This window comes from Salmo salar, unplaced genomic scaffold, assembly GCF_965601325.2.
Source record: "Salmo salar unplaced genomic scaffold, fSalSal1 ptg000136l, whole genome shotgun sequence".
Lineage (NCBI taxonomy): Eukaryota > Metazoa > Chordata > Actinopteri > Salmoniformes > Salmonidae > Salmo > Salmo salar.
In genome coordinates this window covers 1,212,501-1,230,425 of record NW_027675321.1, presented here as the reverse complement: position 1 = coordinate 1,230,425, position 17,925 = coordinate 1,212,501, and the positions used below count along the sequence as shown (strand labels likewise).

Genomic DNA, 17,925 nt, shown 5'->3' with positions numbered 1-17,925 from the left:
AGTGAGTGTGTGTGTGTCCAGTGAGTGTGTGTGTGTGTGTGTGTCCAGTGAGTGAGTGTGTGTGTGTGTGTGTGTGTGTGTGTCCAGTGAGTGTGTGTGTGTGTGTGTGTCCAGAGTGTGTGTCTGTGTCCAGTGTGTGTGTGTCCAGTGTGTGTGTGTGTTCAGTGAGTGTGTGTGTGTGTGTGTGTCCAGTGAGTGTGTGTGTGTGTTTCCAGTGAGTGTGTGTGTGTGTTTCCAGTGAGTGTGTGTGTGTGTCCAGAGTGTGTGTGTGTGTGTGTCCAGAGTGTGTGTGTGTGTGTGTCCAGAGTGTGTGTGTGTGTGTCCAGAGTGTGTGTGTGTGTGTCCAGAGTGTGTGTGTGTGTGTCCAGAGTGTGTGTATGTGTGTCTGTGTCCAGAGTGTGTGTCCAGTGTGTGTGTGTGTCCAGTGTGTGTGTGTTTCCAGTGTGTGTGTGTGTGTGTGTCCAGTGTGTGTGTGTGTTCAGTGTGTGTGTGTGTGTGTGTGTCCAGAGTGTGTGGGTGTGTGTGTCCAGAGTGTGTGTGTGTGTGTGTGTCTAGTGTGTGTGTCTGTGTCCAGTGTGTGTGGGTGTGTGTGTCCAGAGTGTGTGTGTGTGTGTGTGTCTAGTGTGTGTGTCTGTGTCCAGTGTGTGTGTGTCCAGTGTGTGTGTGTCCAGTGTGTGTGTGTGTGTGTTCAGTGTGTGTGTTCAGTGTGTGTGTGTGTGTCCAGTTTGTGTGTGTGTGTGTGTGTGTGTCCAGCGTGTGTGTGTGTGTGTGTGTTCAGTGTGTGTGTGTGTGTGTGTTCAGTGTGTGTGTGTGTGTGTGTGTCCAGTGTGTGTGTGTGTTCAGTGTGTGTGTGTGTGTTCAGTGTGTGTGTGTGTGTCCAGTGAGTGTGTGTGTGTGTCCAGTGAGTGTGTTTGTGTGTGTGTGTGTGTCCAGTGAGTGTGTGTGTGTGTGTCCAGTGAGTGTGTGTGTGTGTGTGTGTGTGTCCAGAGTGTGTGTGTCTGTGTCCAGTGTGTGTGTGTCCAGTGTGTGTGTGTGTGTTCAGTGTGTGTGTTCAGTGTGTGTGTGTGTGTGTCCAGTGAGTGTGTGTGTGTGTGTTTCCAGTGTGTGTGTGTGTGTGTGTGTGTGTGTGTGTGTGTGTGTCCAGAGTGTGTGTGTGTGTCTGTGTCCAGAGTGTGTGTCCAGTGTGTGTGTGTGTCCAGTGTGTGTGTGTGTGTGTCCAGTGTGTGTGTGTGTGTGTGTGTGTGTATGTGTGTGTGTCCAGTGTGTGTATGTGTCCAGTGTGTGTGTGTGTCCAGTGTGTGTGTGTGTCCAGTGTGTGTATGTGTCCAGTGTGTGTATGTGTCCAGTGTGTGTATGTGTCCAGTGTGTGTGAGTGTGTGAGTGAGTGAGTGTGTGAGTGAGTGAGTGAGTGTGTGTGAGTGTGTGTGAGTGTGTGTGAGAGTGTGTGAGTGTGTGAGTGTGTGAGTGTGTGAGTGAGTGTGTGTGAGAGTGTGTGTGAGTGTGAGTGTGTCCAGTGTGTGTATGTGTGTGTTCAGTGTGTGTGTGTGTCCAGTGTGTGTGTGTGTCCAGTGTGTGTGTGTGTCCAGTGTGTGTATGTGTCCAGTGTGTGTGTGTGTCCAGTGTGTGTATGTGTCCAGTGTGTGTATGTGTCCAGTGTGTGTATGTGTCCAGTGTGTGTGAGAGTGTGTGTGTGTGTGTGTCCAGAGTGTGTGTGTGTGTGTCCAGAGTGTGTGTGTGTGTGTCCAGAGTGTGTGTGTGTGTGTCCAGAGTGTGTGTATGTGTGTCTGTGTCCAGAGTGTGTGTCCAGTGTGTGTGTGTGTCCAGTGTGTGTGTGTTTCCAGTGTGTGTGTGTGTGTGTCCAGTGTGTGTGTGTGTTCAGTGTGTGTGTGTGTGTGTGTGTCCAGAGTGTGTGGGTGTGTGTGTCCAGAGTGTGTGTGTGTGTGTGTGTCTAGTGTGTGTGTCTGTGTCCAGTGTGTGTGGGTGTGTGTGTCCAGAGTGTGTGTGTGTGTGTCTAGTGTGTGTGTCTGTGTCCAGTGTGTGTGTGTCCAGTGTGTGTGTGTCCAGTGTGTGTGTGTGTGTGTTCAGTGTGTGTGTTCAGTGTGTGTGTGTGTGTCCAGTTTGTGTGTGTGTGTGTGTGTGTGTGTCCAGTGTGTGTGTGTGTGTGTGTGTTCAGTGTGTGTGTGTGTGTGTGTTCAGTGTGTGTGTGTGTGTGTGTCCAGTGTGTGTGTGTGTTCAGTGTGTGTGTCCAGTGAGTGTGTGTGTGTGTCCAGTGAGTGTGTTTGTGTGTGTGTGTGTGTCCAGTGAGTGTGTGTGTGTGTGTCCAGTGAGTGTGTGTGTGTGTGTGTGTGTGTGTCCAGAGTGTGTGTGTCTGTGTCCAGTGTGTGTGTGTCCAGTGTGTGTGTGTGTGTTCAGTGTGTGTGTTCAGTGTGTGTGTGTGTGTGTCCAGTGAGTGTGTGTGTGTGTGTTTCCAGTGTGTGTGTGTGTGTGTGTGTGTGTGTGTGTGTGTGTGTGTGTGTGTGTGTGTGTGTCCAGAGTGTGTGTGTGTGTCTGTGTCCAGAGTGTGTGTCCAGTGTGTGTGTGTGTCCAGTGTGTGTGTGTGTGTGTCCAGTGTGTGTGTGTGTGTGTGTGTGTGTGTATGTGTGTGTGTCCAGTGTGTGTATGTGTCCAGTGTGTGTGTGTGTCCAGTGTGTGTGTGTGTCCAGTGTGTGTATGTGTCCAGTGTGTGTATGTGTCCAGTGTGTGTATGTGTCCAGTGTGTGTATGTGTCCAGTGTGTGTGAGTGTGTGAGTGAGTGAGTGTGTGAGTGAGTGAGTGAGTGTGTGTGAGTGTGTGTGAGTGTGTGTGAGAGTGTGTGAGTGTGTGAGTGTGTGAGTGAGTGTGTGTGAGAGTGTGTGTGAGTGTGAGTGTGTCCAGTGTGTGTATGTGTGTGTTCAGTGTGTGTGTGTGTCCAGTGTGTGTGTGTGTCCAGTGTGTGTGTGTGTCCAGTGTGTGTGTGTGTCCAGTGTGTGTATGTGTCCAGTGTGTGTGTGTGTCCAGTGTGTGTATGTGTCCAGTGTGTGTATGTGTCCAGTGTGTGTATGTGTCCAGTGTGTGTGTGTGAGAGTGTTATTATTTACAGGGACAATGAGTCCCAAATCCTAAACCCTGGATAGAGGGGCTCAGTGAATGTGGAGGTGAATGTGATCAGGTGGGTCAGTGTGTCAGAGGAGGCTCTATAGAAGGACAGAGTGCCGGCTGACCAGTCCAGATACACTCCTATTCTGTGGGAGCTGGAGGAGGGGACGTCTATGGTAGTGGAGTTATTATTATGCCTGGCAGAGTAACTGTCGTCAGAGCAGAACAGACTCCAGGACTTGTCATTGTATCCAAGACCACAGTCATCAACCCCTCCTCTCCTGCTGATTCCTTTATATGTCACTCCTATACCAGCCCCCATTATCCCACTCCACTCTACCTCCCAGTAACAGCGCCCAGTCAGACCCTCTCTACACAGCACCTGTCTCCAGTCCTCAAATCTCTCTGGGTGATCAGGATACGGCTGCTCCTCTCTCCTACATGTCACCTTTCTGTTCTCCTCAGACAGAGAGAGGTGTCTGTTTACTGTGTTTGGGTCCAGTGTGAGATCACAGACATCTGATGGATGAAACCAGACACATTATTAGAAATCATCATCATTCACATTAGAATGTTAACTCACTTTTCACTAATTCATTTAATGTAGATGTTTCTAGGTATCAAAAGGAGAAGTTAAGGTAACTTGAGACTTGTTGAATGATCATATGTTATACTGTATGGTAATATAAAACACACTTATTCACATTAATTACACACACACACACACACATCAACTCTTTGTAAACGTTGGTGTCCCTGATTTCTGCTTCTGTAGAACTACAGCTGATATTTAATATGACCAAGTCAGTAATGATGGTGGTCTTTGACTTAACTTGAATTAAGACTTATTCTTAGTCATATTCTTCACAGCAGTCAACACTCACATTTTCTAAGTCCAGGTTTCATTCTGTTCTCTCCACCATGTTCCACACTGTAGCGGTAAGCAGAAGAACAGACAGTCATTGAGGGATACACCTGAACTCTCACACACACACACACACACACACACACACACACACACACACACACACACACACACACAGCATATAGCTTTGTCCAAGTGGTGGTCAGAATGTTTGTATTAACTAGCCTGAAAAGTCAAACATGTCTGATATGAACATTGACATAAACCCTCCACATACTTGAGTTTCTCCAGTCTGCAGTGTGGATCCTCCAGTCCAGCAGAGAGCAGTCTGACTCCTGAGTCTCCTGGGTGATTGTAGCTCAGGTCCAGCTCTCTCAGGTGTGAGGGGTTTGACCTCAGAGCTGAGACCAGAGAAGCACAGCCTTCCTCTGTGACTAGACAGCCTGACAGCCTGCAAAGAGTCAAATCATATTAAAACCACACTGATATTCTTTGGTGGTGAAAATAGTGGCAGTATATTTCTTCAACATATTCAGATATATCAGTCATGAAACCTTCCATATCTATTCAGAAATGAATGTATCATATTATAAATTACAAATTATCAATGTGTTACCTGCAGATAGAAACATATATAGTACAAATATTTGAGTAGACTGACCAGACCAGTTTAAAAGCAGTATCAGTCAAAAGACAGACAGTGAGGTATCAGATTTAGATTGTATTGAGTATACAGTCCTCACCATATCTATTTTGACAGTGAAGATAACAATTTAAATGTGGTTCTAAACTCTAACATTTTGGATTTCAGATCAAATGTTTCATATGAGGTGACAGTATATAATGTCACCTTTTATTTGAGGATATTTTCATACATATCTGTTTCATTATTTAGAAAAATGAAAGCACTTTATGTATCTAGTCCCCCTATTTAAAGAAGTCATATGTTTTCTGACCAATTCACTCATAGTGGCTTAAAGTAGTCACAAGTTGAGTATTTGATCCGATATTCCTTGAACGCAGCGACTACATCAAGCTTGTGACTCAAACTCGTTGATTGATTTTTCAGTTTGTTTTGGTTGTGTTTTGGGTTGTGTTTTGCCCAATATTAAAATGGTGGATGGTGTAACGTCTGCTTCCAGCTCACACTCTCAAACACGTAGATCCCCCTGAACGCAGCTCACTCTCCAGATCCCAGTCACCTGAATTCTGATCACCTGTTCACACACCTGTATGTCATTATCAAACTCTATTTAGTTCAGTTCTTTGCACCCCCATCATTGTGATGTAATGTTTGATTTGCGACACACGGCTATTCGGAGCGCTGAGTTTCCTTTAATTTACTCCTCCCGTGTATGATAGTTTTTGCCTGCCTCCCTGCCTCCCTAACGACGCCTTTTGCCTATTCCCTGCCTGTACCTTAGCCCATTGGATTTCCTGTTATCAACCTATTCCCTGCCTGTACCTTAGCCCATTGGATTTCCTGTTATCAACCTATTCCCTGCCTGTACCTTAGCCCATTGGATTTCCTGTTATCAACCTATTCCCTGCCTGTACCTTAGCCCATTGGATTTCCTGTTATCAACCTATTCCCTGCCTGTACCTTAGCCCATTGGATTTCCTGTTATCAACCTATTCCCTGCCTGTACCTTAGCCCATTGGATTTCCTGTTATCAACCTATTCCCTGCCTGTACCTTAGCCTATTGGATTTCCTGTTATCAACCTATTCCCTGCCTGTACCTTAGCCTATAGGATTTCCTGTTATCAACCTATTGCCTGATCTCCCGGACCACGGCCTTTTCCCTGCCTGTTGCATTTTTGGACCCTTTTTGATCTTCTGCCTGCCCCTGGACCTGTGGTCCTTTACAATAAACACCTGCTGAGCCCTGCACTTGAAACCAGCTCTCTGTCTCCCATCGTGTTCATTACAGATGGTGACTGGAGTCATTTTATTTATAAGTGAGTAGATAACATGTTTCTAAACACTACTAAAAGCATCCTGATGATGCCATGATTAAGAAAAATCATAAATGAATCATGAATAATAGTGAGAAAGTTACAGAAGCTACAATAAAACATGCTAACCTCTCACCATTAGCAATAACAGAGGCTACAACAAAACATGCTAACCTCTCACCATTACCAATAACAGAGACTACAACAAAACATGCTAACCTCTCACCATTACCAATAACAGAGACTACAACAAAACATGCTAACCTCTCACCATTACCAATAACAGAGACTACAACAAAACATGCTAACCTCTCACCATTACCAATAACAGAGACTACAACAAAACATGCTAACCTCTCACCATTACCAATAACAGAGGCTACAACAAAACATGCTAACCTCTCACCATTACCAATAACAGAGACTACAACAAAACATGCTAACCTCTCACCATTACCAATAACAGAGACTACAACAAAACATGCTAACCTCTCACCATTACCAATAACAGAGGCTACAACAAAACATGCTAACCTCTCACCATTATCAATAACAGAGGCTACAACAAAACATGCTAACCTCTCACCATAACCAATAACAGAGGCTACAACAAAACAGGCTAACCTCTCACCATTACCAATAACAGAGGCTACAACAAAACATGCTAACCTCTCACCATTACCAATAACAGAGGCTACAACAACACATGCTAACCTCTCACCATTACCAATAACAGAGGCTACAACAACACATGCTAACCTCTCACCATTACCAATAACAGAGACTACAACAAAACATGCTAACCTCTCACCATCACCAATAACAGAGGCTCATTCCTCATTATTCACAATTAATTCCTGATTATTCATAATCATGGTAGCATCCACATGAATGTAGAAGTGTTCAGAAACATCTATTCTTACTGACAATACAAGTGAAGTGACTCCAAAATGACAGGACATTATTCACCATTCAGTTTCTATTAGGAAAAACATCATCCAAAACACAACCAAGACAAACTGTAAATGAATTCAACAAGTTAGTAGAATCACAGGCTTGATGTAATCACTGCAGGCATGGAATATGGGACTAAATACTAAACTTATGATTAAATAAATTTGTCCAAATAATTAAGACTTCTTCAAATGGGAGAACTAAACTCAGCAATAAAAGAAACGTCCTCTCACTGTCATTTGCGTTTATTTTCAGAAAACTTAACATGTGTAAATATTTGTATGAACATAACAAGATTCAACAACTGAGACATAAACTGAACAAGTTCCACAGACATGTGACTAACAGAAATGGAATAATGTGTCCCTGAACAAAGGGGGGGGGGTCAAAATCAAAAGTAACAGTCAGTATCTGGTGTGGCCACCAGCTGCATCAAGAACTGCAGTGCATCTCTTCCTCATGGACTGCACCAGATTTGCCAGTTCTTGATGTGAGATTACCCCACTCTTCCACCAAGGCACCTGCAAGTTCCTGGACATTTCTGGGGGGAATGGCCCTAGCCCTCACCCTCCGATCCAACAGGTCCCAGATGTGCTCAATGGGACTGAGATTTCGGGCTCTTCGCTGGCCATGGCAGAACACTGACATTCCTGTCTTGCAGGAAATCACGCACAGAACATGCTGTATGGCTGGTGGCATTGTCATGCTGGAGGGTCATGTCAGGATGAGCCTGCAGGAAGGGTACCACATGAGAGAGGAGGATGTCTTCCCTGTAACGCACAGCATTGAGATTGCCTGCAATGACATCAAGCTCAGTCCGATGATGCTGTGACACACTGCCCCAGACCATGACGGACCCTCCACCTCCAAATCAATCCCGCTCCAGAGTACAGGCCTCGGTGTAACGCTCATTCCTTCGACGATAAACGCGAATCCGACCCTCACCCCTGGTGAGCCAAAACCTCGACTCGTCAGTGAAGAGCACTTTTTGACAGTCCTGTCTGGTCCAGCAACGGTGGGTTTGTGCCCATAGGCGACGTTGTTGCCGGTGATGTCTGGTGAGGACCTGCCTTACAACAGGCCTACAAGCCCTCAGCCCAGCCTCTCTCAGCCTATTGAGGACAGTCTGAGCACTGATGGAGGGATTGTGCATTCCTGGTGTAACTCGGGCAGTTGTTGCCATCCTGTACCTGTCCCGCAGGTGTGATGTTCAGATGTACCGATCCTGCGCAGGTGTTGTTACACATGGTCTGCCACTGTGAGGACGAACAGCTGTCCGTCCTGTCTCCCTGTAGCGCTGTCTTAGGCGTCTCATAGTACGGACATTGCAATTTATTGCCCTGGCCACATTTGCAGTCCTCATGCCTCCTTGCAGCATGCCTAATGCACGTTCACACAGATGAGCAGGGACTCTAGGCATCTTTCTTTGGGTGTTTTTCAGAGTCAGTAGAAAGGCCTCTTTAGTGTCCTAAGTTATCATAACTGTGACCTTCATTGCCTACCGTCTGTAAGCTGTTAGTGTCTTAAGGACCATTCCACAGGTGCATGTTCATTAATTGTTTATGGTTCATTGAACAAGCATGGGGAAACAGTGCTTAAACCCTTTTCAATAAAGATCTGTGAAGTTATTTTGATTTTTACGAATTATCTTTGAAAGACAGGGTCCTGAAAAAGGGATGTTTCTTTTTTTGCTGAGTTTAGATGCCGAAAGTGCTTTCATATCTAAAACGGTAAAAAATACAGTCTTGGCCAAAAGTTTTGAGAATGACACAAATATTAATTTTCACAAAGTCTGCTGCCTCAGTTTGTATGATGGCAATTTGCGTATACTCGAGAATGTTATGAAGAGTGATCAGATCAATTGCAAATAATTGCCAAGTTCCTCTTTGCCATGCAAATGAACTGAATCCCCCAAAAACATTGCCACAAAAGGACCAGCTGACATCATGTCAGTGATTCTCTCGGTAACACAGGTGTGAGTGTTGACGAGGACAAGGCTGGAGATCACTCTGTCATGCTGATTGAGTTCGAATAACAGACTGGAAGCTTCAAAAGGAGGGTGGTGCTTGGAATCATTGTTCTCCCTCTGTCAACCATGGTTACCTGCAAGGAAACACGTGTCGTCATCATTGCTTTGCACAAAAAGGGCTTCACAGGCAAGGATATTGCTACCAGTAAGATTGCACCTAAATCAACCATTTATTGGATCATCAAGAACTTCAAGGAGAGCGGTTCAATTGTTGTGAAGAAGGCTTCAGGGCGCCCAAGAAAGTCCAGCAAACGCCAGGACTGTCTCCTAAAGTTGATTCAGCTGCGGGATCGGGGCACCACCAGTACAGAGCTTGCTCAGGAATGGCAGCAGGCAGGTGTGAGTTTTTCGGAGGATGGCCTGGTGTCAAGAAGGGCAGCAAAGAAGCCACTTCTCTCCAGGAAAAACATCAGGGACAGACTGATATTCTGAAAAAGGTACAGGGATTGGATTGCTGAGGACTGGGGTAAAGTCATTTTCTCTGATGAATCCCCTTTCCGATTGTTTGGGGCATCCGGAAAAAAGCTTGTCCGGAGAAGGCAAGGTGAGCGCTACCATCAGTCCTGTGTCATGCCAACAGTAAAGCATCCTGAGACCATTCATGTGTGGGGTTGCTTCTCAGCCAAGGGAGTGGGCTCACTCACAATTTTGCCTAAGAACACAGCCATGAATAAAGAATGGTACCAACACATCCTCCGAGAGCAACTTCTCCCAACCAGTCAGGAACAGTTTGGTGACGAACAATGCCTTTTCCAGCATGATGGAGCACCTTGCCATAAGGCAAAAGTGATAACTAAGTGGCTCTGGGAACAAAACATCGATATTTTGGGTCCATGGCCAGGAAACTCCCCAGACCTTAATCCCATTGAGAACTTGTGGTCAATCCTCAAGAGGCAGGTGGACAAACAAAAACCCACAAATTCTGACAAACTCCAAGCATTGATTATGCAAGAATGGGCTGCCATCAGTCAGGATGTGGCCCAGAAGTTAATTGACAGCATGCCAGGGCAGATTGCAGAGGTCTTGAAAAAGAAGGGTCAGCACTGCAAATATTGACTCATTGCTTCAACTTCATGTGATTGTCAATAAAAGCCTTTGACACTTATGAAATGCTTGTAATTATACTTCAGTATTCCATAGTAACATCTGACAAAAATATCTAAAGACACTGAAGCAGTAGACTTGTGAAAATTAATATTTGTGTCATTCTCAAAACTTTTGGCCACGACTGTATATGTATGAATACCTTTAAATAAAAGGTGACATTCTGTACTGTCACCTAATATGAAACATTCGATCTCAAATCCAAAATGCTGGAGCATAGCACCACATTTAAAACTGTAAGCTTCACTGTCCAAACATATATGGTGTGGACTATGTGTGTCTGGTAAACACATGTGGATCTGGTGAACAGTTATCACTTGTTGACCAACTACAGGAATACTGACCTCAGAGTCTCCAGTCTGCAGTGGGGATTCCCCAGTCCAGCAGAGAGCAGCTTCACTCCTGAATCCTTCAGGTCATTGTTACTCAGGTCCAGCTCTCTCAGGTGTGAGGGGTTTGACTCCAGAGCTGAGACCAGAGAAGCACAGCCTTCCTCTGTGACTCCACAGCCTGACAGCCTGCAAAGAGTCAAATCATATTAAAATCACACTGCTATGCTTTGGTGGTGAAAATAGAAGCAGTATATTTTTATTAACATATTCAGATACATCAGTCTCCTGAAACCTGCCATATATATTCATAAATTAATGTATCATTATTAGAAATGACAAATTATCAAAGTTTTGCCTGCAGATAGAAACATGTATAATACAAATATTTGAGTAGACTGACCAGACCAGTTTAAAAGCAGTATCAGTCAAAAGACAGACAGTGAGGTATCAGATTTAGATTGTATTGAGTATACAGTCCACACCATATCTATTTTGACAGTGAAGATAACAATTTAAATGTGGTTCTAAACTCTAACATTTTGGATTTCAGATCAAATGTTTCATGTGAGGTGACAGTATATAATGTCACCTTTTATTTGAGGATATTTTAATTCATATCTGTTTCACCATTTAGACAAATAAAAGCACTTTATGTATCTAGTCCCCCCATTTGAAGAAGTCATAAGTATTCTGACCAAATCACTCATAGTGTATTAAAATAGTCAAACGTTTAGTATTTGGTCCCATATTCCTTTAATGCAACAACTACATCAAGCTTGTGACTCAAAGTCGTGTGTTGCATTTGCAGTTTGTTTTGGTTGTGTTTTGGGTTATGTTTTGCACAATATTAAAATGGTGGATGTTTTCTGTCTAAGTGAGAAGATACATGCTGGAGCATAGCACCAAATTTAAAACTTTAAGCTTCACTGTCCAAACACATATGGTGTGGACTATGTGTGTCTGGTAAACACATGTGGATCTGGTGAACAGTTATCACTTGTTGACCAACTACAGGAATACTGACCTCAGAGTCTCCAGTTTACAGTGGGGATCCTCCAGTCCAGCAGAGAGCAGCTCCACTCCTGAATCCTTCAGGTCATTGTTACTCAGGTCCAGCTCTCTCAGGTGTGAGGGGTTTGACTCCAGAGCTGAGACCAGAGAAGCACAGCCTTCCTCTGTGACTAGACAGCCTGACAGCCTGCAAAGAGTCAAATCATATTAAAACCACACTGATATTCTTTGGTGGTGAAAATAGTAGCAGTATATTTTTTCAACATATTCAGATATATCAGTGTCCTGAAACCTTCCATATCTATTCAGAAATTAATGTATCATATTATAAATTACAAATTATCAAAGTTTTGCCTGCAGATAGAAACATGTATAATACAAATATTTGAGTAGACTGACCAGACCAGTTTAAAAGCAGTATCAGTCAAAAGACAGACAGTGAGGTATCAGATTTAGATTGTATTGAGTATACAGTCCACACCATATCTATTTTGACAGTGAAGATAACAATTTAAATGTGGTTCTAAACTCTAACATTTTGGATTTCAGATCAAATGTTTCATATGAGGTGACAGTATATAATGTCACCTTTTATTTGAGGATATTTTAATTCATATCTGTTTCACCATTTAGACAAATAAAAGCACTTTATGTATCTAGTCCCCCCATTTGAAGAAGTCATAAGTATTCTGACCAAATCACTCATAGTGTATTAAAATAGTCAAACGTTTAGTATTTGGTCCCATATTCCTTTAATGCAACAACTACATCAAGCTTGTGACTCAAAGTCGTGTGTTGCATTTGCAGTTTGTTTTGGTTGTGTTTTGGGTTATGTTTTGCACAATATTAAAATGGTGGATGTTTTCTGTCTAAGTGAGAAGATACATGCTGGAGCATAGCACCAAATTTAAAACTTTAAGCTTCACTGTCCAAACACATATGGTGTGGACTATGTGTGTCTGGTAAACACATGTGGATCTGGTGAACAGTTATCACTTGTTGACCAACTACAGGAATACTGACCTCAGAGTCTCCAGTTTACAGTGGGGATCCTCCAGTCCAGCAGAGAGCAGCTCCACTCCTGAATCCTTCAGGTCATTGTTACTCAGGTCCAGCTCTCTCAGGTGTGAGGGGTTTGACTCCAGAGCTGAGACCAGAGAAGCACAGCCTTCCTCTGTGACTAGACAGCCTGACAGCCTGCAAAGAGTCAAATCATATTAAAACCACACTGATATTCTTTGGTGGTGAAAATAGTAGCAGTATATTTTTTTAACATATTCAGATATATCAGTGTCCTGAAACCTTCCATATCTATTCAGAAATTAATGTATCATATTATAAATTACAAATTATCAACGTTTTGCCTGCAGATAGAAACATGTATAGTACAAATATTTGAGTAGACTGACCAGACCAGTTTAAAAGCAGTATCAGTCAAAAGACAGACAGTGAGTTATCAGATTTAGATTGTATTGAGTATACAGTCCACACCATATCTATTTTGACAGTGAAGATAACATTTTAAATGTGGCTCTAAACTCCAACATTTTGGATTTGAGATCAAATGTTTCATTTGAGGTGACAGTATAAAATGTCACCTTTTATTTGAGGATATTTTCATACATATCTGTTTCACGTTTAAAAATGAAAGCACTTTATGTATCTAGTCCCCCTATTTGAAGAAGTCATAAGTATTTTGACCAATTCATTTATAGTGTATTAAAGTAGTCAATAGATTAGTGTTTGGTTGTAAACTAGTTGGTCTTATTTGCAGTTTGTTTTGGTTGTGTTTTGCACCAATAATAAAATGGTGGATGATGACTGGATAATTTTCTGTCTAAGTGAGTAGATAACATGTTTCTAAACACTAAATTAATCCTGATGATAACATGATTAATACAAATCATGAATGAATCATCAATAATAATGAGAGAGAAAGTTACAGAGTCTACAACAGAACATGCTAACCTCTCACCATTACCATTAACAGAGGCTACAACAGAACATGCTAACCTCTCACCATTACCAATAACAGAGGTTACAACAAAACATGCTAACCTCTCACCATTACCAATAACAGAGGTTACAACAAAACATGCTAACCTCTCACCATTACCAATAACAGAGACTACAACAAAACATGCTAACCTCTCACCATTACCAATAACAGAGACTACAACAAAACATGCTAACCTCTCACCATTACCAATAACAGAGACTACAACAAAACATGCTAACCTCTCACCATTACCAATAACAGAGGCTACAACAAAACATGCTAACCACTCACCATTACCAATAACAGAGGCTACAACAAAACATGCTAACCTCTCACCATTACCAATAACAGAGACTACAACAAAACATGCTAACCTCTCACCATTACCAATAACAGAGGATACAACAGAACATGCTAACCTCTCACCATTACCAATAACAGAGGCTACAACAAAACATGCTAACCTCTCACCATTACCAATAACAGAGGATACAACAGAACATGCTAACCTCTCACCATTACCAATAACAGAGACTACAACAAAACATGTTAACCTCTCACCATTACCAATAACAGAGGCTACAACAAAACATGCTAACCTCTCACCATTACCAATAACAGAGGCTACAACAAAACATACTAACCTCTCAACATTACCAATAACAGAGGGGGTTTGATCTTTGTTAGTAGAATCACAAGCCTCACTGCAGGTGTCAGGAATCCCACTTCCTGAGTCTGTTTCTGCCTGAGCTGACTGTTTTCTGTTTGGAGTCTAAGGGTGCGTTCAGAAACCTATCTGGTTGCCAGGCGACGAAGTTAGGCGGGAGATCTAGTGATATTATTACCCTGTCTGGTTGCTAGGCGACGAAGTTAGGCGGGAGATCTAGTGATTACCCTACACCTGCATCTCATCAACCTTCTGCACACCTGGTCCTGATCATCACCTCTTCATAAGCCCTGAGCTGACATCTATTCCCTGCTGGATCGTTAGCAACGAACAGCCTCATGTTTCCTGAGCTAGTCTTGTTGTTTTGTTCTTGTTACTGGTTACTCCCCCCCCCGTTTACTCTGTCTACAGTCATCCTCCCGGAACATTCAACTCCCTTACCTGGCCGTCGGTGGATACAGTGACGTCATTGAATCCACCCATCTACTCTCATCAACTCACCTCCGCTGTCGCTCCGTCTCCTGGCTCACTCAAATTACACATCAAGACTACCAATAAATACTCACCTTCATTTTACTCACCTTGTCCTGGTCTGCTTCTGGGTTCTGTCTTAGAGAAACGTGACAGCAGGCATGGAATATGGGACAACATGCTAAACTTATGACTATTTTAATACACTATAAGTAATATGTCCGAATAATTACGACTTTTTCAAATGGGAGAACTACATGCATAAAGTACTTTCATATCTGATAATACTGACCTCAGAGTCTTCAGTTTACAGTGGGGATTCCCCAGTCCAGCAGAGAGCAGCTTCACGCCTGAATGCTTCAGGTCATTGTTACTCAGGTCCAGCTCTCTCAGGTGTGAGGAGTTTGAACTGAGAACTGAGGCCAACACTTTACAGGATGTGTCTGTGAGTTTACAGCCAGTGAGTCTGCAAACACAGAAGAAATACAATGACAGACAGGTTGTATTAAAATGATACGCTTAGCTTTCTCTGTTTACGCTGTTACCCATTTACAAATAATGTGTTGGGTTTGACCTCAGAGCTGAGACCAGAGAAGCACAGCCTTCCTCTGTGACTCCACAGCCTGACAAAGAGATCATGACTTCAAACACATTGTTAATTTAGTGTAGAAGGACAATGGCAGATGCATTTGGTTAATTCTCCCAAACAACATATAGATTCTTCTTCTGTCTCCTAGAGTTGTATGGTCATATTGTTATACTAATGTGAAAATCAATGCGTTTATTCAATGTTTTCAATATAATATTAAACACATATTATAATGCATATTTTTCTTTAACCTGAATATTTCTTCCTGATGATTAGTTTTTATATGTCATTTTATGTACTCACAGAAATGCACTGGAGGCTTTGAACACTGGCAGCAGCCTCAGAAGACCTTCCTCTGATCTGGAGTATTTCTTCAGGTCAAACACATCCAGCTCCTTTTCTGAAGTCAGCAACACAAAGACCAGAGCTGACCACTGTGCAGGTGACAGGTTGGGTTCTGAGAGACTTCCTGAGCTCAGGAAGCTTTGGATCTCCTCCACTAGAGAATGGTCATTCAGTTCATTCAGACAGTGGAACAGATTGATGCTCCTCTCTGGAGAGGGATTCTCCCTGATCTTCTCCTTGATGTACTTGACTGTTTCTTCATGGCTCTGTGAGCTGCTTCTTGTCTTTGTCAGTAGACCTCGTAAGTACTTCTGATTGGACTCCAGTGAGAGGCCCAGAAGGAAGCGGAGGAAAAGGTCCAGGTTTCCCGTCTCACTTTGTAAGGCTTTATCCACAGCACTCTTGTAGAAAGTAACTTCAGGTTCGTCTTTTGTTTTCGGTTTGTCCATTAGATTCTCATTGTTGTTGATGAATGAGAGGAACACATACACAGCAGCCAGAAACTCCTGAATGCTCAGATGAACAAAGCAGTACACCTTGTCCTGGTACAGCCCACAATCCTCTTTAAAGAGCTGTGTGCACAATCCTGAGTACACTGAGGCTTCATTGACATCAATGCCAGCCTCTTTCAGGTCTTCTTCATAGAAAATCAGATTGCCCTTCACTAGCTGTTGAAAAGCCAGTTTTCCCAGTGACAGAATGCTCTCGTTATTCCAGTGTGGATCTGTCTCTTCTTTCCCAAGATACTTTTCATTCTTCTGTTTGGTATGAAACACCACAAGGTGTGTGTACATCTCAGTCAGAGTCTTGGGCATCTCTTCTCTCTTATGTTTCAGCATGTGTTCGAGGACTGTTGCAGAAATCCAACAGAAGACTGGAATGTGGCACATGATGTGGAGGCTCCTTGATGTCTTTATGTGTGAGATGATTCTGCTGGCCAGGTCCTCATCACTGAATCTCTTTCTGAAGTACTCCTCCTTCTGTGGGTCATTGAACCCTCGTACCTCTGTCACCTGGTCAACACACCCTGAAGGGATCTTATTGGCTGCTGCAGGTCGGGTAGTTATCCAGAGGAGAGCAGAGGGAAGCAGATTTCCCTTGATGAGATTTGTCAGCAGAACATCCACTGAGGTTGACTCTGTGACGTCCCAACAGATCTTGTTCTTCTGGAAGTCTAGGGGCAGTCGGCACTCATCCAGACCATCAAAGATGAACAGAACTTTGTACTTGTCGTAGTTGGAGATTCTTGATTGTTTGGTTTCCATTGAGAAGTGATAGAGAAGTTCAATCAACGTGTTTTTGTCCCCTTTCATCAAATTCAGCTCCCGAAAAGGGAATGAAAACACAAATTGAACATCCTGATTTGCTTTTCCTTCAGCCCAGTCCAGAATGAACTTCTGCACAGAGACTGTTTTTCCAATGCCAGCAACTCCCTTTGTCAGCACAGTTCTGATACGTTTGTCTTGTCCAGTTAAGGGTTTGAAGATGTCGTTACATTTGATTGCAGTCTCTGGTCTTGCTTGTTTCCTGGTTGTTGTCTCAATCTGTCTCAGCTCATGTTCATTATTGACCTGTCCTGTTCCACCCTCTGTGATGTAGAGCTCTGTGTAGATCTTATTGAGAAGTGTTGGGTTTCCTTGTTTAGCGATCCCCTCAAATACACATTGAAACTTCTTCTTTAGATTTGATTTGAGTTCACGTTGGCAAATCACAGCAAGCTCATCTGAATGAAGAAATAGCACAGAGGATATTAATATTACGTCTGTTTTAATGCCTACAGTATTGTAGGACTGTTATAACATTTTAAATTATAATCATTTATTCTCTTAACTGAATGTATTGTCATGACGTTGCCCTCACTCTGGGAACAGGGAGCACAGTTGACCCCCTCCCCCTTGCACCATCCCCCTACCTACCTCTCCCTACCCAGGCCCTGTCAAGGCTGTCGTAAATTCCAAAGGAAATGTCCTGCCTAACAGGCCCAGTTGAGACTGAGAGGGGTTTCATTGAGAGACAAGGAAATTCTTCCAACTCACAGAATTGGGGAACCGAACGACATTTATGTTCTGGAGAAGGTATAAAAGATCGGTGAAGAATCCAGCTACGAACTGGTCAGCTTGGTACAATTGTGTGATACTCAGAAGAGACCACAGTATTACCATAAAACTGTTTATATAATAGCCTCAGCTATGGGACTTGCATCTAAATGGTTGTATAAAATGTATTAATAAGGATAAAGCTATTTGGAATACGTTGAGATGCTATGTACTGATGTTAATGTGATAGAATGTAGTTCTGTTCAAAGCTTAAATCAGTCATCGGCACGCCCCAGGGACACAGACAGGACCAGGCGTCATGTGACAAGCCTGTTCTATGTTCACGTATAAAACCCCCACCCTGATTTTCTTTCATGAGACCAGCTTACCTCAGAAGAGAGAGCGAAGGTTTGACCATCCAATTCCTCTACTGAAAGTTAACTATACCACGT

The 17,925-nt window shown here is 43.1% G+C and overlaps 2 protein-coding genes across 2 annotated transcripts; both read right to left on the bottom strand.

Moving 5' to 3' along the window:
• Positions 1–3,095: 3,095 nt before the first annotated feature.
• Positions 3,096–4,448, bottom strand: LOC145866944 (stonustoxin subunit beta-like). Its single transcript, XM_082971007.1, has 2 exons — positions 3,999–4,448; positions 3,096–3,633 (listed from the first exon to the last, which is right to left on the bottom strand). The coding sequence occupies exons 1-2, from the start codon at positions 4,075–4,077 to the stop codon at positions 3,113–3,115; spliced, it is 600 nt and encodes a 199-aa protein (XP_082827133.1). The 5' UTR covers positions 4,078–4,448; the 3' UTR covers positions 3,096–3,112.
• A 10,928-nt stretch (positions 4,449–15,376) lies between these two features.
• Positions 15,377–16,865, bottom strand: LOC145866943 (NLR family CARD domain-containing protein 3-like). The gene has a single exon (XM_082971006.1). It carries the CDS (start codon positions 16,748–16,750, stop codon positions 15,392–15,394), a length of 1,359 nt encoding a protein of 452 aa, XP_082827132.1. The 5' UTR covers positions 16,751–16,865; the 3' UTR covers positions 15,377–15,391.
• Positions 16,866–17,925: the final 1,060 nt, after the last annotated feature.